Raw genomic sequence first — 23,082 nt, 5'->3', positions numbered from 1 at the left:
TTGTCCTCAGAATTCAGAAGTAATTGAGAAGACAGCAAACATTAGAAATACAGCACTTTAATATAAAATTACTCTTCAGAATGAGCCTTAGTTGAAGAAAGAATGCGATAACCACGGGGCCCATAATGCAGCCATGAAGTCAGAAAGCATCAGAAGAGACAGAGAATCAGACTATATATAGGCAGGAGAATGGGGCACTGAAGGGAAGAACCTTTCCTTCATATCCCAAGAGGAGCTACATCAGGAGAGATAGCCACCATGTAGAACAAGACAGGCCCCTTCTGAAGGGAGAGACATTCCAGAAAAGGGGTGGGTGCTGTTCTGACATTTACAAGGAAAAAAAAAAAAATCAACTGTGGAGAAAGGAATACATGCTGCGAGTCACTGTTACCAGTATCTGTTAATTCAATCAAACCAAGCATATCAAAAACATCAAGCTAGGTGTGGTGGTACATGCCTTTAATCTCAGTGCTCAAGAAGCTGATGAGGGAGGATCCAAGGTCAAGGCCAGCTTAGGCTACATGGCAACACTGTCTCAGATCTCTTCATCCGCAAAAAAAAAAAAAAGGATGACTGATGCTAAGAAAACTATAAAGAAATAGAACTATGTATGGGTCATAAATATGATAAACTCTTAAGTAATTACAATGGCTAAAAAAATAGAAGCAAAGATGAGTATTAGGAAACTCAGTGTTTTACAGGAGAATTCTCATCAAACACACATAGGACTTGTACAAACATCAACCATTTGCTGAGCCCTAATTGATCTCAGTGGCCTCCGAAGGACTGGATCATGTGAAGCAGGTTCTCTAACCACAGTAAGCTGGACTCAATAACAACAAAACAGCAGAATGCTTTTATGAGTGAAAATTTGAAGGACCTCTAAGTAGCTCATCGGTGAAAGAGGAAATCATAGTCAAAATTGAAATGTACTTGAAAAATGACAATGAAGTACAATATATAAAAGCTCGACTCAAGGAAAGTAGACTTAAGGCTTTTGTGTATGTTTGAACAACCAGAAGTGCTAGAAATCAATTAGCAAAGATTTCATTTCAACAAGCAACCACAGAAGTAGTAACTGTGAGTAGAAGGGAAGACAGAATACAGAGCAACACTTGAATCACACTGAAGCAAATTCATTCTAGAATAGCAACTAAAAGCTGACTTTTATATTTATGACTGGTATAATTCATAGATTTTAGCAAATTTCTTCACGAAGTGAAACAGATTGTAGAATAGCAGGAATGAAGACAACCCCATATGTCCTGTAGACCAGTGGTTCTCAGCCTCTAGGTTGAGACCCATTTGGGGGTAGATATCCTGCATATCTAATATTTACACTATGATTCATAACAGTAGCAGAATTGCAGTTATGAAGTGGCAATGAAATAACTTTATGGTTGGGGTCACCACAACATGAGGACCTGTATTAAAGGATTGCAGCATTAGAACCACTGCTGTAGACAGTAAAAATCCTGTGAGGCTATTATTAATAACTTCACATTGATAGATTTGTAAAAATGATAGAAGCGGGTAAATCCTTTGAAAAATAATCACTTACCCAATCTGAAATAGAGAACGTCTGAATATCGTAATAATTAGGCTGTACTATAACTAAAACCTGCTCCTACGTGCAGATCCATTTTTAATTTGGTGGAGATTTATATGAAATTAGACTTTTGTATTCATAAGTGACAGTCTTTTGTCAAATGTGTCAAGGCAGATATCTTTACTATTTGATGTCTTTTTGCTCTTTTAATTGATGATATCTCATTCTCTGGATGAGAAATAAAGGGAGAGTTCAGAGACTGGCGTATTTGATGATGGAGATTTTTTTTCCCTCTACTAATGGCATTTTTTCTTTGTTTCATCATATAGTAAAATAAGGATAGTATCATAACCAAAACTCATGCAGTTCTTATGGAGACTATTTTAATATACACAAAGTTTTGAACAGAGTCTAGCACATATTAATTATGTCCTTGAGAACTATCTACATCCATGGCTTTTTTTTTCTTTCTTGAAGTCTTAATGATTCATCATTGCCAAATAATAAAGTGTAAATTTCTTAACATTACTTCAGGTTTTCTATATCTTGGTGCCAACAACCTTCATAAGTCTTGTTTTTCTATTCTAGTAAAAGCTCTTTCATTGAAAGAAAATAAATCATTAAAATTAGCACAATTTGTTACCACAACAGAGAGTTCCACACACATGCAAGGACAGGAAACTAAGTACAGCCCAGCTCTGTGTGGATTGGAATTAATAAATCAGGAAGCAGGACTTTCCCCACATCTCTTATCTAGCCACAGCACAGCCTCCTGTGCCTAATTTTCTCTGGATGGTGCCTTCCCTTGCTTCTATACTTGTGACAGTGTAGCTTTTTGATTCCACAACATACTGCTAGTTTCTGTGTCTGTTAGACTGAATTTCCAATGAGACTCTTGGGGCTGTTGGGCAGCCAGCAGCCTGCCTTTTCCTTCCTCTGTTTCAATCAGCTCCATCTCTGTGGGTTCCTCCAGACTTGCTCAGAAGGAACAATGGGCTGAGCGCAGAGCACACTGGAAGTCAATGGAGTGGGAAGCTCAGCTTGCAAGGCCATCCCCATTGTTGATTTTCTTCCCAGCAGCATTGCTGTTCCAGCCTGGCTGTTTTTATCACTACCTAGACTGCTTCCTTTCTTACCCACGAGCATGCTAAATTCATTATACCTGTGGACATGTTCATGCTGTCCTCCAAGCCCATGGGCTGAGCATAATGCAGATTAATTATTCATCTTTATTCCCATTGCTATTTCAATGCTGTTGTTTTCTGTGTTATTCAGTTGCCAGGAATTTTCCTGGAGATTTGAGAAGGGCTAGGTAGAAATGAAAATAAATGAAATTTTATGTTCTCTACTGATATTATTCCTTACATTCTTTCAGTCTAAATAGGCTATGAGAAGGCTTAGGGAGGTAGCCCAGTGAAATAAAGTGCTTGCTTCACAGCATGATGACTTGAATTCAAATCTCCAGCATCTACAACCTGGTACAGTGGCCCTGCTCTATCACTCCAGATCAGACTCCAGGTTCAATGAGAGACATGTCAGAGAGAGAGAGAGAGAGAGAGAGAGAGAGAGAGAGAGAGAGAGAGAGAGAGAGAGAGAGAGAGAGAGAGAATATGAATTGCAGAGCAATAGATAAAGATACCTAGAGTTGACTTTGGATCTCCACACATAGACAGGCAAGTGCAACCACATATCCACACAGAAACACACACATCTATAAGGAATATTTTAGAGTATTAAGAAAGACTAGCTAATACTAGGTACCAAGAGGGGTTAACACTTTCTAGTAATGTTAAATGATTCACACATCAGAAGTTCTTGTCTCTGATTCTGTGCTGAAATAAGCTAATATCGGAGTTGAGATTTTTGGGTTTTTTGGTGAGGGCAGTTAAAACCAGAGCCTGGAGCATGCTAAGCCAATGCTGTATCACTGAGCTACATCCCTAGTCCCTGGCTTCTTGCTGTTGGTATCTATTTTAAATCTTTGGTAGCATATTTTAGCTCCAAATTTCATAGCTCATGATTTGGGCTTGTGACTGGTCATATAGTGTAATTTCCTATCGGTATGAAAACTTCTTCTTGGGGCATCAGTAGAAAACTCTCAAACAAGTGTTGTTGGAGAGACTACGAAAAGACTGTTTCATGTATTTTACAAGGGGACTCATTTTAACTAGCATGCTGCCTTTGATATTGAAGTAGAATTTTGTATAAATGTACTATATGATTCAAAATATATATCAAACTCAAGTAGCTCATTTTCATCAGAGGATATAGTGGTAGTTTGATATGTCATATAGCTTCTAAAAAACAAAATATATGCTTAATATTATCGAAGTTTTCTGCTTTATCTTCTTAGATATGTTTCTTAGTCATTCTTTGTTTTGAATTATTTGTTCCATATTGTTAATATACATATATTTAACAGTATATAGAAAATATTTTTAAGTTTCTTATTTGATCCTTTCTTGTTCTTCTTAGGGTAGAGCCTGGATCAGAGTAGCACTCATGGAAAAACATTTGTCTGAATACATCTCTACAGCTTTGAGAGACTTCAAAACAACCAGGTTTAAAAGTCCTTTCAATTTTCTAATATTTATGACTTGAAAAATTAGAATGAAGAGATAGTCTGAAGTTCTCAACTTTCGGGTCATCCATTTTCTTGCTGCTCAGATAAATCTCTTGTCTTCTTAGGAAAGTGTAATTTGTTACCCGAATATACATTTGACTTACTGATTTGTGTAAAGGGTACACATGGTGCCTGGGATGTTTTTTCTTTGAATCATTCTGATTATCGATCATTCAGTGCTTGCAGCTTCATTCTCCCCATTCACTTTTCACTGACAAATTTGAAGAAAGTTCGAAGTTTGAAATTCTTAGATATCTATCTCTTTCTCCAGTATAGTGCTTCCTTATTTCTTTGCTTGGGAAGACTTAAATAGATCATTTATTTCTTTCATTCATGTACAGAATTAATAGTGGCTTTGCTGTCTTTTCAGTGTACTCTTTGAAGATATTATTTTTATAAGGTTTCATTTTAAGGGACGGCCTACTGTGTGCTCTATAAAAATGAAGATCTTATTGCTTTTTAATTAGTGGTGAAAGGGTTCATACTAGGACAACAGTCATGAATATTTAGTTCTTGTCTGGTGATCTATATTTGTTGCTGTTGATAATACTACTTTCCTCCATCTCAGAAGAATTTGTAAATGAAAACATTTCATAATTTCATTACCTTAGATATATACTGAATAGGGCCATGGGCATAGGACACTATGTAAGATAAAAATTAATTAGGATTATTTAAAATTCAAATGTAACTATGTTTAGTTGCCGTATCACATTTCAGGTACTTCATGCATGGCAAGTTGTAGAGCATTTCCCTTCTCACAGACAGCTCTGCTGGCTCAGGCTACCTTAGGACTTCTCAGCGGGTGTGCTTGTTTAACCTGCTCTTACTTCTGAACAGGGTGGCCGAGTGGCAGCTGTAAATCAGCTTTGATAGGGAAAAGATAGGAACAAAGAACTCATGAATCTGGCATCCCAGTTTCCGTGGCCTCAGATGGTATTTAACATTGTAGAGTTTAAGAAAACCTTGACATTTGTCATGTTCTTTTAGCTACCTAAGTGATACAGAGTTTCACTGAGAAAACTTCATCTTTGTAGATTATAACTAAAACAGTAAGATTTTAACTTGGCAGATACAAAGAAATTTACCATGGTAATCAGTTTGATCAGGAAAAAGACTTTTTGGCTATGAAGGTGCTTTCATAAGATTAATATAATATGTATTTATTGAGGATTTTTCTTAGCAACTTAATACTCTTAGCATACATCTAAAGATGGATAGTGAGATGATGATAAACTCTTAGATCTTTTAAATGAACCTGACAAAATGAAATATTTATCATCACAAGGAGATAAACTTAATTATGAAAGAAATTGAGGGTACAAATGCTTTGTATATAAAACTACAGCACAGTATCAGAATCTAATATGCTAGCTAAACCAAAAAAATCCTAAATTAAAATTCAGCTTACACAATAATTATCTTTATGTAATTATAAAATTTCACCTTTTCTAAATAAACAGTAAAGCATCTATCCTAAGTTGTTAGTCCTGTTTCTTAGTTGAAATGATTGGGTGTGGTAGAAATAATTTTTGAATAGATTGTTTGTGGAACAAGTTTAAATATTAAAGGGAACCATTTTAGCCTTGTCTTACACCTAGCTGTACTCTGATGAAAAGGAAATGATTCAGCCATAAACACAAAAGTCTCTGACATAAAAAGTCTTGCAAAAATATACAAACATTCTATTCAAAACAGAAACGTGGCTTAGTGCATATTATATGCATATACGTATGTATACATAAACATACCTGCCATAATAATGGTGCTTAAATATGAATACAGTGGCTTCATAATTTACAAGGAGGAAAATAAGCACAAAGATATTTCAAAATTCTCTTCTTGGATTCTGACCAATAAATGTGAAAACCCAGAACGTTTTTCTTTTTACTACTTAATGCTATTATTTTTACTGAAATAAAACCAAATAAACTTTTTAATTATAAGTTATTTTGAATGTAAATCCCTGGCCCACAAACACATTTGGAAGAGAGAGTTTGTAAAACAGAAGTACTGACAAGAAGAGTTGTACATTACCTTTTATTTGGATGCTTCTTGACTGACGTAAGTGCTTATAGAAGGAGAATTTAATCCTTGAAGGGTCTTGAGAGTATCTGAATCAAGTGGATTTCTTCTTGTTCTGTCTGACTTCACAGACAAAGAGAAATGATAGTCTTAAAAATAGTGACAGAGCGTTTACCCCAGTGCAAGGGGAGGAGCCAAGGCAGGCAACTTTGAAGCACTAATCTGTGGTCATCCAAGGATCATTGTGGGTGGAGGAAGGGTGGGGAGCTGAAGTACAAATTCTTGGAGAACAGACGGCCTTCAAAGTATTAAAGAATTTCATGTGAACTTCTGCTGGGGTGGAAAGTGTCTTGAGGAGCAACTGAAAAACAAATAAAAATAAAAACTTCAGGAATTTGGGTGTTACAGATAGACAGCCAGAATTGGGAAGTGATAGAGAGAGTAGAATCTACTAAGATTTGTTTTTAAAAGTGGAAAGTTGCTTTGATAACAACCTGGTAAAAACCTCAAGTGAAAAGTGAACTTAAAACTGAATTAGTTTGCTCAAAGTTTAATTTCTGCCTACCCAGAGACTAAAAAGTAATTAGGAACAATAAGCTAAGTTTTATGAATGTGATATTTGAAACAATATTGAAAATATTTTGGAGAAGGCTTTAAGTAATAAAAATTGCCAATAATAAATTTGGAAGATACAAAGATAAAATTATCTTTATGGAAACCCACATTCAGCTGCTTTAGTATTTAATTTCTAACTATAAATTATGTTATAAACAAATATCAGTTTTCACAATATTTTGGTATAAATAAGGGAGGGAATAAAGTATAAAATAAAATTGTAAATTCCTGAGTAATCATTAAAGGTGGAGCTCTCAATTTTTGAAAAGTAGATAGAATAGTAATAAGTTGCTAAATATTTCAAGATCCAAGAAAAAATTTTAGAATCTATATATATGCTAAGTGTTTGCATTACTCATTGACCGGGAAATCTAGAAGTAATTCATACATTTTATATAACTTGTGTTACAGATTGTTGGTAGTACCTGCTTTCATCTATTGTTACTGTTCATCTCTTACTGTAGCTTGTTCATAAGTTAAACTTTACTGTAGTGTGACTATCCAGGAGAAACAGCACAGCAGCTGCTCCTGGCCTTGTGAAGGCTTAGGTCTGAAGAAACTCATGGTGTGCTGAGAATGCTATGTCAAAACCATGTTCAGTACACCAACCTGCCAGCCTCAGAGCTTCGCCTGCTGTGCTCTGACATTCTCCAGACTTACAGAAGCGAGTCTGTTTATAGTCACCATGTGATGGCAGGGCTCACTGCCACTGTCCAGTTCCTGCCTGGCAAAGATGAAAATTCAAAATCTGGAACACAGTTGCTATTGAATGCCCACTGCTTTCTTAGTACCTTTAGATAAACAAAATTGGAAGCCACACTCATATATTGACTGTCTATACAGATCTTGGTATTATTTACGGTTTCAGGCATTCAGTGGGTATATTGGGATGTTCTTCATAGATGAGAAAAGCTTCTGTATTAAGGTGAAAAAATAAATATTACTAAAAGTTGCTTTGGATTGGCCTACCTCATGACTTATACAAAAACTCTTAAGTAGATCATACTTAAATACAAAATTATTGAAAGAAAACATAGGTTTAATCTTTGATTAATTCACTATTTCCTTGACATGATATCCTATGTGCAAAGACCAAAAAAAAATAGATAAATTGGACATCAATATTTACAACTTGATTCTTCCATGGACACCACCAAGAATTAAACAGGAGAACATAGACTAGGAAAAAATTAAAAATCACTTATCTGATAAAGAACATGTATCTAGAATATATATAGAACTTTTGCCACACATTAATAAAAATGAACAACTTTTTCTCTGATGGAGGTATACAATTGTTCATAAATAGCAGAATGAAGCCTTGATGGTTAATTTAATTGTCAGCTTGACAGAATTTGGATCTCTGGATATATCTGTAAGATTTCCAGAGAAATCCATGGAGATGATCCGTGAAGAGATAACCATGAATGTTGGTAGCACCAAACTACCTGTGGTGTCCCCAAACTGAATAAAAAAAGGGAACAGGAGAAAGCCCTAGGAGTACCCCACTTCTGTTTCTAGATCTGCTAAAAAACAAAAAGGGAACAGGAGAAAGCCCTAGGAGTACCCCACTTCTGTTTCTAGATCTGCTGAAAAACAAAGAGGGAACAGGAGAAAGCCCGAGGAGTACCCCACTTCTGTTTCTAGATCTGCTAAAAATGAGGGTAGCCTCATGCTGCCGCCCTAATGGACTCGACCATGCTTTTCCCTCCATGATGGGTTCTAGCTTCAAAATGTGAGTCTCGTAAAACACCTTTCTCTTAAATTACTTCCTATCAGATATTTGGTTATAAGAGTAAGAAAGTAATTAGTGCAAAAAACACAGCATTATTGGCTATAAATAATACAAATCTGAAGCATAATGATATACTATTTGATATCAAGTGAGATGCATATATACAAAAGATTATATGAAAACATGTTGATGAGAATTTAGAAATTTTGGATCCCTGCCTATATCTCTTGTTTGAAAAGTAAAATGGCATGTCCACTTTGAAAACAGTCTGTAATTCCTCAAAAATTTTAATGTAAAATTTCCATAAGACATGCCATGGTGGTGTGTGTGGACTTGTCATATCTATATATCGATGCATGTATATAAAATTGATAACATAGTTATAGAAGTGTACATACATCTATTTGGAGCATTACTTATAATAGCCCAAAGAGAAAACACCCCAAATGTTCACATGATAAAGAGACAAAATATATTGTATCCATTCATTCACCCATAGACATGATTGGAGTTTTGAAGCATATTACAATATAGATAAATCTTGGCAATATATAAAGCCAAAGCCTCTTGCAGCAAGCCAGCTAGTATGTAATTTCCTTAGCTTAAATGTCCATGATAGCTAAATATAGGAACAGGACTAAGGTTAGGGTATGTGGACTGGGTTGGGAGAGTTGATGGCAGAAGAGTAGAGGAAAGGAGGGGTAACTGCTAATACCTAGTGTTTTGTCAGGTGACACAAGCTAGAGTCTTCTGAGAAGAGGGAACCCAACTGAGACGAATTCTTCCGTCACATTGGCCTGTAGCAAGTCTGTGGGTCCATTTTCTTGATTAATGATTGATATGGGAGGACCTGGCTCACTGTGGGCAGTGCCATCTCTGAACAGGTAGTCATTGGGGGTATAAGAAAGTAAACTGAGAAAGCCAGGGGGAAAAGCCACTAAGCAGCACTCCTCCGTGACTTCTGTGCCAGTGCCTGCCTCCAGGGTCCTGCCTTGGTTTCCCTCAGTGGACCGTGACCTGACATATAGAAGCCAAATAAACCCTCTCTTCTCCAAGTTACTTTTGGTCATGGTGTTTACTTATCACAGCAATTGGAACCAGACTAAGACTGGTACTGTGATAGTTGATCTTCATTGTCAATTTGACTGGGTTTATAATCACCATGGAAATACACTCCTAAGTGTATCTATGAGAATATTTTCAGAAAATTTTAACTGAGAGGAAAGATAGACACTAAATGTGAGCAGTACCATTTTGCTGGAGTCCTGGTCTGAAAAGGACAGAGAACAGTACACTGGCTCCATGTTTCCCTGCTTTTCGAATGTGGAGGCCGTATGACCAATGGCCTCACACTGCTGCCACTGTGCCTTCTCCACAGTGATAGACTACACCCCCAGATCATGAGCCCAAGTCCTCCGACAGCTGCTTGTCAAGCCTTTGGTCACAGCCAAGAGAAAAGTAACCTATTCAGGTACATGGTTTCTTATGGTGGAGTAATGAAAATGTGTTACCAAGAATGGAACTGGCATTTGTAAAACCAGTTAAACTGTATTGTAAATGTACTTAAGTGGGTTAGTTTGTAATCAGTATACTGTTTCTAAAAGGCTCAATGAAGTTATGTGGATATGAAAAATAACATGTTTTTATGAATTTTGAAAACCTTATGAAGTGATATGGCCTGTGTTCTAGAATTCTTTTTAATATTTAATTTAAATTGGAATGTACAGGATAGTATATTGAAATAAGTATGCATTGTGGAAAGGCTAAACTTTCTGTAATTGCTGTTTTCCAGTATATTCTATCTTGCTTTCTTCTTCAAAAATCCTACATGTCATTGTTCTCTGGACTCAGTCTTGCATTATCTTTTTTTTTTCTCTATTCATGTTTTTTTTTCTTTTTCAGGAATTTTATTCATTTTCTTGGCTTTAAATATTGTTTCTATCATCCTGAGCCCACATTTAAACATCTGGATAAATAGTTCATATATGTATTCCCCCTCCAGTAACACTGTTCACTCTTATCAAACAATTTCTCTATTTACACATGGTTAAACAAGTTGGAGTGTAAAATTTACACTTGAATTTTCTGTTGTTCCCTGCCCACTAGCAAGTCTTGTTGATCCTATCTTAAGTTTATTTGGAATCTCAATCTTTACTCTCCAAGGCTCTTAGAGTAAGATAGACACACTTTATTTCCTGCCTACATTTTAACCTACTAGTTTCCAAATTGAACTTTTACTTTGTCTTCCTTCACCAGGAGCCATACACCTGCTGACCTATCTTGAAAGTCAGAAATCATATCAGTTTTTTTGTAGAACATTTAAATGACTGCTTATTGCCTTAGCCAGCATGTTTCAGTTGTAGGTCTTGAAATCTTTCCTGATTTTTTTTTTGTTTGTTTGTTTTGAACTGTTGTCTAGCTGGGTCAACAAGTAATGAGTTGCTTGACTTCTCTGGAGGGTAATATATAGTGTAGCAGGCTTTCTTCTGGGCTACTAACCAGCTCCCAAATAAATTATGAAGACTTGGCCTCATCTCATGCTTGTCCCACTGGAGCTTATAACTTAGGTTAACCTGTTTCTGTTCATCTACATTTTGCCTTGGGGCTATTTACCTTTCTTTCATTCGTCATGTCTTACTCTATGTCTGGATGGCAGCTGCCTGTCAGGCTAGTCCCATGTGTCTCCTTCTCTTTCTCTCTCATTCTCTTTTCCCTGTTATCCACTCTCTTTCCTACTTACTCTCTCTGCCCGCCAGCCCAGCCTGTCCCTCCTCTGCCTAGCTATTGGTCATTGAACTTTTTATTAGACCAATCAGGTGCCTTAGGCAGGCAAGGTGAAACAGCAACACATCTTTACATAATTAAACAAATGCAGCATAAACAAATGTAACACATCTTTGCATAGTTAAAGTAATATTCCACAACAATATAGTAGCAAAGTTAAAGAAAACAACTTGAATAAAATAGTTATAATTATGCCCTATGTTCAATAAATATAATTCACTATTATTATAAATCTTGCACAGCCTACAAAACCTTCTCTGGTTAAACTTATATAGGCCAACATTTCAATTTGAACACTTGAGTGTACCAATTTTTTAATGACTCCAAAATTATGATCTCATCTTTCTCTCAGCAAACTATTTACTTATCTTTTAATATTCACCATAATATATAATTATCTTTTTCCTTTGTTTGCTGTCTATCAATTCACTGGGTCTTTGATATGCTCCAGAGAGAAGGAGCTGTGTCTGGCTTGTTCACTAATATAAATGCAGAAAGCAGCACAGTTTCTTGTCTCATAGAAGGACTTGTGGTCATTGGTAAAATAATGAATCTCACATTCTTAGGATCTTTGTAGATTTTTTTATTTTAATAATTTTTTATTAAGATATTTTCTATTCATTTTACATACCAACCACAGATTCCCCTATCCTCCCTCCTCCCACTCCCCCAGCCTTCTCCCCCAGCCCTCCTCCCAAGGCAAGGTCTCCCATGGGGAGTCAGCAGAGCCTGGTACATTCAGTTGAGGCAGGTCCAAGCCCTTCCTTCCTGCACCAAGGCTTATATTGTGTCCCTGTTTCACATCCTTTTTAACTCCAGGCATAATATAATACTTATTTGTAATGCTGTCTTTGTCTACCATAAGAGATGTTCTCCCACATGTTCCTTACAATTCCTTGTATACAGATTAAACTGGAAACAGTAAAGAAGAATGTCAGTAACACCGTTTCTTCAGCTTAAAAGCTCTCTTGTATTTTAATAATGTACTTTCAGAGTAAATCTTATGATCATTACAAAAGGGTAATTTAAAGCATGACATTGTTCTGGACTAACTATTTCAATCCTACCCAGAGGTTATTTGTTGTTTGTCAACCTGAAAGGCCTTAGAGAGGCTTACAGAATGAATACTCAGAAGGCATTATAAGGACTCATTTCAATTAGAGCTAACTAACATGTGTGATCAATAAAAAGTATAAAGATGCTACACACTGCTAGTCACTAACACTTTTTTAGAATGCTTCTAATAAAATTACATATCACAATAATATAAAATTTGCTTTTAAAATTTTCTTGCATCCAAAATATTGAACAGCACCCAATGATGTGCTCTTTTATTTGTGTGGAAGTTTTATGTATTTTTACCTCAGTACTTTAAATATTTATCTTCTTGGAATTCAGTGTACTGTTTTTGTTAGTGTTCTCAAAAAATATTTTCTTTAGAACAAAAAATATTGTTAACAAAGGAGTGTTTTCTTAGTGTATGCTTACTATTCTTGGGTTAGATGTCTCAAGCTTTACACTTGCCTTTTCTACTGCATACTTAGCAAACTTTTTCCATTACATTTTTTCTATGAGATAGTATTAAATGGTTGAAATTATATGATCTCTTGAAATCTTGTGAAGTGATGATATAAGTTTTGTTAAGAATGTAAGTGTTAACTTCCTTCTACATCTTTTTTTTTTTTTTTTGGTTTTGTTTTTCGAGACAGGGTTTCTCTGTATAGCTTTGCGCCTTTCCTGGAACTCACTCTGTAGTCCAGACTGGCCTTGAACTCACAGAGATCCTCCTGACTCTGCCTTCTACATCTTTAATGTATAAATATTATTTAACTAAATGATAAAGGTTATCAATAAAGATAAATGATAAGTGATGATTTCTTCAGGTTAGTTCAATTCACTCTGTTTTTACCATATTATCTCAGGCTTAGATGTACATTTCTGAAATTTTCCTTCATGTAGAAACAATGGGATGTAATGGAAAGTAATGGAAAGTAGAAACCATGGTAGGCAAATCTCGTAAGGAGTCTTCCTCTTGTATTTGTTCTCTACACCATTGGGTTACATGGTCAGGCCAGTGAGGGGTTGGGTTGAATTATGGTTTGGCTGGAATAAGTTATTTAACATTTAGCAAATATTTCACTTAGTGTCTTAAAAATCATTAGCATAAAAGTTGGCTCATTTATTAATAGTAGAACTAAATTCCCTCATTTTATGAAAATAAATTATATAAATATGAATATAAGAGGTCCTTGACTCAGATAAACAGTTCTCTAAAACCAATTAATTTTTTTGTTTTGGTGTTCACCAGCAGTCCATAATACGATGTGGATACTGGGAAACAAGTAGACTATTGCCTTTTGACTTTAAACTGTAATTTCAAACTATAATTTGCTCAAGATGGGGACTAAAAAATAGACTTTTCAGTTCTGGAGAGAAGATGGTTTAGTGGTTAAGAGCACTGGTTGTTCTTCCAGAGGACCTGACACCTGCATGGTGGCTCACACCCATCGGTAGCTCTAGTTCCAGGGGATCTGATGCTTTCTTCTGGCCTCCAAGGACCTAAGTAAGGCACACTAGTGGTCCATGTACATACATCTAAGCAAAACACTCATACACATAAAATAAAAATAAATAAATCTTTAAAAATATTTATTATAAGAAAATAAAAGGCAATTGGATGATTCCTGTTATTAAAGAAGTAGATTTTTTCTGAGTAATTTAATTAATTTGTTATTATTATTACTATTGTTATTTTTATGTAGTTATTATTAGTTAATGTTCCATAGAATTGAATTGTCTAGAACCACTGAAAAGAAGGTGGTAGAGAGTAAGGGCCAGTAGTAAGGGATAGCAGGACATAAAGGTAGTAAATTGGGTATCAATGGTACCCGAGTATGACCTGCACCAAGCTTCAGAAGTGTGAGTGAATCCTGTGCTTTCATTGGCCTGTGTTGTATAAAGTGCCTAAAGATAACTGTAAGAGACAATCAAGCAAAATACTTTTTACATTACAGTGGTTGAGATAAAGAGGTGGATGGGGGTTAGAGTCTGCAAATATATGGACACCCGTCTTCAGAAACTGTCTCATCGGGATGGTATGCAGGAGCGGAAATGAGGGGGCTGCTCAGGAAAGACCATGTCTGAACTGCAACAACAAAAAACGAAAAAGAAAAAAGAAAGAAGAAAAGAACTGTTGTAGGGAAAACAAAATATAGCAAATCAAACATTAAGAGGAGATGGCAACACCAATGAGATATTTCTGTCTCCTTGAGGAAAAGGATACATGGGTAGATTCTCCCGTTGAAATAAGTGAACAATTTCATGGTAAGGATTACTGCAGAACTTAGAACATGGCATGTTAATGCCTAGTCAGATTCTACTTACCAGACAAAACCAGCTATATTTTCAATCTCTTTGTAAAAATGTGGATCCCATCCTAGGGACTTTGGAAACTATAAGAAGTCTCAGGAAATACAGATAAAGAGGACCGCGGTGCTGGTGTTGTGGTACTTCCACAGAGTCTAGTACAGAGAAATCCTTGCACATCACCCTAGACCCGTGTCTCAGGTGGCATGGGGGGAACACATCAACTGGGTATTTATGTAAATTAGAATGATGCTGGCCTGTTCGCCTCTGAATGAGAAGAGCTTTGTGTCTTATTTTGATACATTTGTGATTTTTCTCAAATACTTGGCAGTGAAACCTGCAACTTTGGTGAATGACAGTGATTATGAAGCAGTCTTTCCTTAACTATTAGAAAACTGTTTGAGGGGCATTCCCACTCATGTGTTTGCATCTCCATGAAAACATCTCTGTTCTTAGTCATTCTCATGTACAGATGATGGACTTTAAGTATGTTGGTATCTAGCAAAATTAATGGTTTCTGTTATCTTTTTAAATTCCATTAATATTTTAGAGGACAAAAATAATAGTTCTAATATGAAATGACATACATCCATACATGTATGTTATTGTACTTGGCTCATATTCACCTCTGTATTACCTTTTTTATGTCCCCATGATTCTAATTTCCTTTCTGTTGCTGTGATAAACAATGTGACCAAAAGCAGCTGGGGGTGGGGCTATTTGGCTTACACTTCCAAGTCATACTCTATCATTGAAGGAAGTCAAGGCAAGAACAAAGGAGAAACTTGAAACAGAAACCATGGAATAATACTGCTTGCTAGTTGCTCAGTCATAGGTTCATGATTAGCTGGTTTTCTTAGACAGTCTAGGACTACTTGCCTTCCTGCATCAATTAATAACCAGTCCAGTTCCCATAGACATGGTCATAGGCTAATCTGAGTCAGGCAATTCCTCAGTTGAGACATCCTCTCAGATGACTATAGTTTATGTCAAGTTGACAATTAAAGCTAACTAGGATACTGTGTGTGTGTGTGTGTGTGTGTGTGTGTGTGTGTGTGTGTGAGAGAGAGAGAGAGAGAGAGAGAGAGAGAGAGAGAGATTCTAAGAACTTATACTTGAGCCCTAATCCTCCTGTGATCAACACACACACACACACACACACACACACACACACACACACACACACACACACACACACACACACACACACACACACACACACACACTGTTTTGTGTTGTCCAGCTACTCCTGGGCATAGTGCTGCCTTGGATTGTTGTTGATATGCCCAGTGACACACTGTAGCAAACTGGCTTTCCCTTTCCCAGCAAGTATCAATTACAAACAGCTTCTTGGTTAGGGGTGGGACTTTGTGTTGATTTCAGCCTCTCAGTGTTGGGATTTTATCTGTTTTGAACTTGTGCAGTTCTTGTGTGTGGTCTCATGGTCTCTGTGAGTTGATGTCTATCAATCTTGTGTCTGAAATACACTGTTTTCTTGGTAATCTCTTCATCTCCTCTTACACATAGATCCCTGAGACGAGAGGAATTTAATAAAGACATCTCATTTAGGCTGAAATGTGTCAAAGTCTCTCATTCTGTATATTGTGGATTTCTTTGTTAATTATCATATACTGCAAGAAGAAGCTTCCCTGGTGACCGTTGAGTGATACACTGATCTATGGGTATAACAATATGTCATTAGAAATCATTTTATTGATATGCTCCTGTAGTGCAAATTTTAATTGGTCTTTATAATAAAAAGCCAGAGTCAGATATCTGGGTAAATGCTGAAAAATCAGAAAAGTAAAGAAGCCAAGCCACTAGAGAGACTCCTTACCTCTACTGAATCTTTGGACCAAAAAGACCAAGCTCCTGTCTCAACCCTGCCTTCTTACTTCCTCTCTCCACTCATCCATATAACTTCCTGTTTCCTCCTCCCAAGTGCTGATATTAAAGGCATGTGCCTCCCAAGTACTGGGATCAGAGGCATGAGATCTCAAGTGCTGGTATTAAAGGTGTATGCCACCACTGCCTGGCCTCTAGTAGCTAGCTCCACTCTCTGATCTCCAGGCAAGCTTTATTTGCTAGAGCACAAACAAAATATCACCACATGCTCCTTTACTAGAATAAAATTATTAGGTTATCTCCTGTGCCTATGACCTATCTAATCTCAGGTTCCTGGCCACTTAGCATTGTCCTGTATGGGTTCCATCTCATCAAGGAAACTAGAATAGAAAGATTAAATTGGGATGGGGGTGGAAGAGAAGAGTAAAGAGGGAAATCTGGGGAGGAAAAATAACACTAAAGGCCTTTTAAAAAGTATGGAAACCCACTACTGTAGACGCTTCCTAAATATATACACATAAAAGAATTTTAAGTGGAGTCACCATATAATGGGGGAAACAATACCTTAAGTAGACGTCTTATACTACCAAGTAAAACCTCCAGTGCCAGTAATATATTACATCTTGTTGAATCATTGGTAAAAGGGATCCCATGGATCACCCAACTAAGTATCACAGGCTATCACCAAGGCTATGAGTTACTCTTCATAACCTGAGAGTAAGACCCTATTGCTGAAGATGCAACTTACTTATGTTGTTTAATGTGGAGATATCGAGCTGGTGCCAAACTAGTAGCTACTACTGATAAGTGCTCATGGTGCTGGAAGGAGAAAAAGCATCAGTTTCACCCAGTTTCAAACCCTGTGACCTACAACAGAGACCATCCTGTGAGACATACTGGTACAGTGGTAGCATAATGGTATAGGAGTAACCAGCCACTTTTGGAGTAGATTTATTTTATGGTTCTTAAATCATAAAAATCATTTGGGTTTTTTTGAACCCTATCATTTGCAAGTCATGTACACTGTTCTTTTGGTATCTTCATACAAACTGCTACAGAATTTTTCTGTATTTGTGGCTAGTCCATACCAACACGGTAGACACAATTTATTGCATAGCTACAGTTTGCTAGAATAGTCAGTCTTTTATGAATTGCTTTTTAGATTTTAGGATTTTTTTCTTTTAATTGAAAAAGAAGAAACATTAGAAGTATAGTTCTACAAGTCTTTAACATACTCTGATAAGAAACTAGACTGAAGTGGAAACAAAATTATATACATGTTTTATCTAAATGTCTCTTTTGTGGAACACTTCCATGGCATTTATAGAAATATCACCGATTTCACTAATCTTTGTTAGAAGTTTTGATTTTCTTCCTTTCATGTAAGTCAGTAAGAGCAATTCTCAGAAGGTGCGAGGACCCAGATGACATTTGTCCCAGCCTAGTCCCCCTGTGTGTGTAGGTGGACAGAGAGTGGTGGGCTCTCATTTTCTTCTTCATAGTTTATTAATCAAAGCTTCCTTGTGACCTATAACATGGTTAAAGTTTCTTCAAATATTTTTGTTTTAAAAGAAGTTGTGTGATTTAGTAGAAATAATTTAGAGTACTGAGTTGCCTGCTTGAGCAGCTCATAAATATGAAATTCAGCAAATCGATTTGACTTTTAATAGCTGGTAAATTTCTTAATATTTCCAAAAGAAACTTTAAATGAGGATTAACGAGAAAGAATGGTTTATAGGCATCAGCAGAGGCAGATTCACACTGACATTTTTGTTAGAGAATGGGTAATGTCTTCTTCATACACAGGCATCTTGGTAACCATCTGCTCTGGTATCACAGTAGTATTAGCAAGATTACCAAACACTATTCTTTCTAAGTTGTAAACTTGATCAGTAACTCTTAGAATTACAGAAAGACAAAAATTCTTCTTCCTGTACATGAAGAACTAATGTCTGCACAATTTTGAAAACTGGTCCTGAGAACTGAGCCTGAATTTACCACCTCCCACTTGACATTTATATTATTCCATATTAAGAATATTTCTGGGCACCCAAGGCCCATTGAGATTATTAACTTGAGAGATTCTTGTTCAGAGAGAATGAAGAAATATTTAGGGATAATGATTTTATTTAGGGTAATGAGTTTGGATGTTCTTGATTATTTTTATTTGGTGGTCTGAATATCTTTGAAACTGCAGTGGTCAATTTTTCAAATATGAATTCAACAAAACTGAATTCTTGCTGTGTTATTTTTTTTACTGTGATTTCTATTCATCAAACCTTAGTTTGTTTTTAATCCTTATGTATTCTCTGCATTTTCAGGAGGTTTTATGAAGATGGAGCCATTGTCTTGGGTGAAGAAGCAAATATGCTTGCTGGCATGCTGCTTGGACTCAATGCTATTGACTTCAGGTACTCAGGATTCAGCCAAGTGAATTCAGTTTTTAAATGATTAGACCTCATAGTTCCTACTCATGACTTCTCTTTCAGTTTGTAAGTAAAGCACAGTTGGACTTTGATATTTGATTGATGTTGTTTTCAGATCAACTAGTTTTCAAGTGGTCTAGAAGAAAGAAAATGAGGTGGTTTCTAACTTCACAGTCCTCCTCTCTTAGGTTGAGTGGAAAGAGAGAGTGGACTCTGTCCTGCAGCAGGCCTCCACTGACAAGGAAGGGAATTTCTGGGTCTTACTCTTGGTATTTTCAGCTACTGCTAAAAAAAGTCAAGAAATAGATTCATAGCAAATTTAAAGTAAGCAAGATTCTCCTTTTCCTGTGTCTAGATAGAGAAAATTGTGGGAGAATGTCTTGAATACCTTATACCTCTTGTGTTATTAATATTAATTTAGAATACAAAGTCGTATTCATTTTTCCTTTTCTTCTCACTAAGATGAATCAGTTCCAGACTGATAACAAATGCTAAAAATGGCTGTGGTTAGATTAATTTCAAGATTCTGAAAGCATCATTTTGCATTTAATTTATCTCAAATTATATGTTATATTATAAGTAAAAAGTTGTCTGTAAGAAAACTCAAAGATAAGAATGAAGAAAGAATTTTTTATAAGTAGAATCATTTGAAAATTTTATTTTTTTCTAGTAACTTACTTTCTATTCAAAATATTTGCTATAGGTCTGGATTTCCCCTACATGCAATGTAGTAAGCTAGTATTAGCTTAATTTTTAGGATGAACATCACAAAGTCTAAAGGTTGTCTCTTAAAGTTTTTTATTGCATTTATTTATTTGGTATGCGTGTGCATGTGTGTGGGTACATGTAAATGTGGAGATCAGAGGACAACTTGCAGGATACTGGTCTCTCCTACCGTGGGAGCCCTGAGGATTGAATTCAGGTCATCAGGATTGATGGTGGCACCTTTACTCACTGAACTGTCTTGCCAGCCTGAAGATTGTCTTTTGATCCTCGAGTGTTGTTAACTCTTCATATAGGGTGTCCTGTCATCATAGTCCTGTAAGTCCATGTTTTATGTGTTTGGAATTTTATTTCATACCCATTCTACCCATGCCGATATACACTCATGAGCATGTCATGGTGCAAAAAACCATGTCATGGTTAGACATATATATAGTCTAACATTTAAAGTTCCCATAGTCTTTAAGAGTCCCAACACTGTTCAGAAGTCTCAAGATTGAAGTATCTTTTGAGTCTTAAGACAATCTTTTGACTATAAACCACTGTTAAATAAAAAAATAAATTACATACTTCCAATATATAACGATACATTTCCATTTAAAAGGGAAGAATGTGAGCATACTAAGGTTAGACCAAAGAAAGATTTCAGCAGACTAAACACCAAAACCATGTAGTTCTGTGTCTGTGGCTTTAGTTTCAAAGGAATAGGTGGATCCATCCCTCCATACACCATGCAGCCTGTAATGTATGCCACTGTCTTTGGCTGTTCTCACTCCTGGTATGCAACGCTCCTGAGAATGCATTTCATGGCCCTGGCATCTCCAGCATCTTGGAATCTACACTATAACCTTGCTTTCACCTTCACAGCTTCATGCAGTGGCCTCTGAGGGCCTCCTTGCAGTACTTCAGCCCGTCACACTGTCACCATTACCTGCCATCAGCAATTTTCTGAATTCTTGGAGAAAGAGTCCCTGATCCCTCAGACTTACATCTTTTATGCCACCAAACTAGACTCACTGCCAAGTTCTGCTTCCAGCCTGGGGTGGAAACTGGCCTCCTGGGATCACAGTTGTAGCAGTTTCTGTATGCTGAAACTGGTAAAAATGTTCCCCATACAATCTCTTTCTAAGAACAAGAAACCTGCCAGGCTCTCTCCTTTCAAAACTTGGAGCCTTTGATGTGTGGGATCTTGCCCTCAGGGTGTCTTTCCTGTTGCTCTAGTGCAGAGTAGAAGGCTTCTGCTTCACAGCAACAATCTCTTTGGCAATTAAAGTCTTTTTTTAGCACCAGCCTTGACTGCAACCTTAGCTTTCTAATGCCCCTTTCCTCTCCAGACTGCACATTTCCCCCTTTCTAACTCGCGTGTTCTTTTTCCTTGTAGAACTGAATAAGCTCGGTCAGTAATAATCATGCCACTCCACTAAATGCTAATCTGTCTTGAAAATTCTACTGCCGAGGAAATTAGTACATTACTTTTAAATTGATCTTACATAAGTTCTCAGAATTGTTCCTCACTGGAACCTCATTAGCTGGGCTTCTACTGTCCAGGTTTCTCTGGATTGCTCTTACCAGGTTATATTGCTACTGCCTTCTAAGGCTTCATCAGAATGGCCTGTTAAGCTCTGCTTACAATATTCAATGGATTTTCCAGCCCAAATATCCAAAATCGTCCACATTCCTTCTATACAATAAAGGCCTAAAACTACATGGTCTGGTTTATCACAATAACGACCCATTTCTGATACCATTTATCTGTTAGTTTCTTCTCTGTTGCTGTGATACAATTCCCTGACTTGAACAGTTTAAGGGAGAAGGAGTCTGTAGTTTCAGAGGAATAAAATCCATCATGAAAGAGAAGACATGACAGCCAGTAGGGACGACATGGTGACTGAAGCAGGAACCTGGAGATCACATTGTGTCCCTGCTCAGAAGGCAGAGTGAGAACAGGAAGTGGGGCCAAGCAACAAAGCCTCAACCCCGCCCCCCGCCCCCCCCCCCACCGTGATGTAATTCCTCATCAAGACTTCACCTCCCAGAGATCCCATAACCATCTCAGACACGTGTTTAAAACAGCCTTTGGGGATATTTACATCCAAGCCACAGCGTGTGTGTGTGTGTGTGTGTGTGTGTGTGTGTGTGTGTGTGTGTGTGTGTGTACACACGTGTGCATGCATAGAGGTTGGGGAACAACTTTATGGAGTTGCTTCTTTCCTTCCACCTTTATGTGGGTTCTAAGGATTGGACCACAGTCACCATGCTTTTGCAGCAAGTGTCGAACTGCCGAGACGTCTCAAGGGGTTATTACTCACTGACACTGGGTGATCGGGTGAAAGCAGATCTCGAAACCATATGTTCATAATGTTTGTGAAAACGAGGAACACCCGTGTGAAGTGATGCCACTTTAACTTTGTCCTTATTTGAAAAGTGAATGCAAACTCTTTGTATAAGTATGTTAGAAGGAGTATTTTAGCAGCCAAACTTTGAAACAAAATCAGAAGGTGAGAGTTCATAGGTGTTTTTTTTTTTCCTCTGAAATACCAATCTGCTTTTTTTAAATAAGTGTTCCTACATTTGTATTTTTGGAGGATGTGATTTTTTGTTGTTGTTTTAGTTGTTTTGAGCAAAGTTTTGTTTAAAAATTGGATAACTGGTATGTATTACTGCACCCAACTCTAGAAGATGTGTTTTCAACAATAGTGATTATCAATCAGACACCTTTTTATCTTTTTGTATGTGCTATACAAAAGTAGAGATTATTGGATTGGGGTCAAGATTGGCATTGTGAGCATCACAGCATATCCTTAGCCATATTGCTTAATCATTTCCATAGCCTTATGGTCTCAGAAGAGGATAATTAGAAGATTTTCAGCACCTCTTGGAGGTCTAAGATCTAGGCTTTTTCACTTATTCAGATAGTTTAGAAGATTATTGTTTGCTAATCAATCAGACTTTTCTAGGGGATATAGAGTGTCACCTGAGAATTTGTTTTTAAACATGGAAAAGAAATCTTTTGAACATTCTCTGGTGATATTTTGAATGTCCAATAAAAATCAACATATTGCCAAATAGAAAAATAAAGTTTAGATTGTGTGATGGTTTGAAGAATAAGGGTCTCCATGGCTCATGTATTTGAATGCTTAGTCACCAGGGAGTAGAACTGTTTGAAAGGATTACAAGGATTAGGAGGTGTGGCCTTGTTGGAGTAGGTGTGGCCTTGTTGGAGGGAGTGTGTCACTGGAATTGGGCTCTGAGGTTTCAAAAGCCCATGCCAGCCCCAGTCTCTTTCTTGTGTGGATCAGGATGTAGCTCTCAGCTTCTTCAGCAGCACACCTGCCCGCTGCCATGCTCCTACCGTGATGATAATGGACTAAGCCTCTGAAACTGTAATCAA

General features: G+C 36.9%; 3 protein-coding genes across 4 annotated transcripts in view; 1 reads left to right on the top strand and 2 right to left on the bottom strand.

The window, feature by feature from the left end:
- Positions 1 to 6,343, bottom strand: part of LOC102911743 (multidrug resistance protein 2) — a 259,280-nt gene extending 252,937 nt beyond the window's left edge. The window contains exon 1 of the mRNA XM_076566293.1: positions 6,210 to 6,343. The gene's annotated coding sequence lies outside the window, so the exon portion shown is untranslated. The remainder of the gene's footprint in view (positions 1 to 6,209) is intronic.
- Positions 1 to 6,348, bottom strand: part of LOC107402875 (ATP-dependent translocase ABCB1) — a 144,654-nt gene extending 138,306 nt beyond the window's left edge. The window contains exon 1 of the mRNA XM_076566297.1: positions 6,210 to 6,348. The gene's annotated coding sequence lies outside the window, so the exon portion shown is untranslated. The remainder of the gene's footprint in view (positions 1 to 6,209) is intronic.
- The window catches only part of Rundc3b (RUN domain containing 3B), a 160,744-nt gene that overhangs the window by 44,775 nt on the left and 92,887 nt on the right, over positions 1 to 23,082 (top strand). For both annotated transcript variants that reach the window (XM_042272720.2, XM_042272721.2), the window contains exons 4-5: positions 4,025 to 4,110; positions 18,864 to 18,953. In XM_042272720.2, coding sequence (XP_042128654.1) covers positions 4,025 to 4,110; positions 18,864 to 18,953 — 176 coding nt within the window. The remainder of the gene's footprint in view (positions 1 to 4,024; positions 4,111 to 18,863; positions 18,954 to 23,082) is intronic.

This window comes from Peromyscus maniculatus, chromosome 3 (assembly GCF_049852395.1).
Source record: "Peromyscus maniculatus bairdii isolate BWxNUB_F1_BW_parent chromosome 3, HU_Pman_BW_mat_3.1, whole genome shotgun sequence".
NCBI classification, from domain to species: domain Eukaryota; kingdom Metazoa; phylum Chordata; class Mammalia; order Rodentia; family Cricetidae; genus Peromyscus; species Peromyscus maniculatus.
Note: the sequence above shows the minus strand (reverse complement) of the source record. Positions and strands in the feature narration are given on the sequence as shown.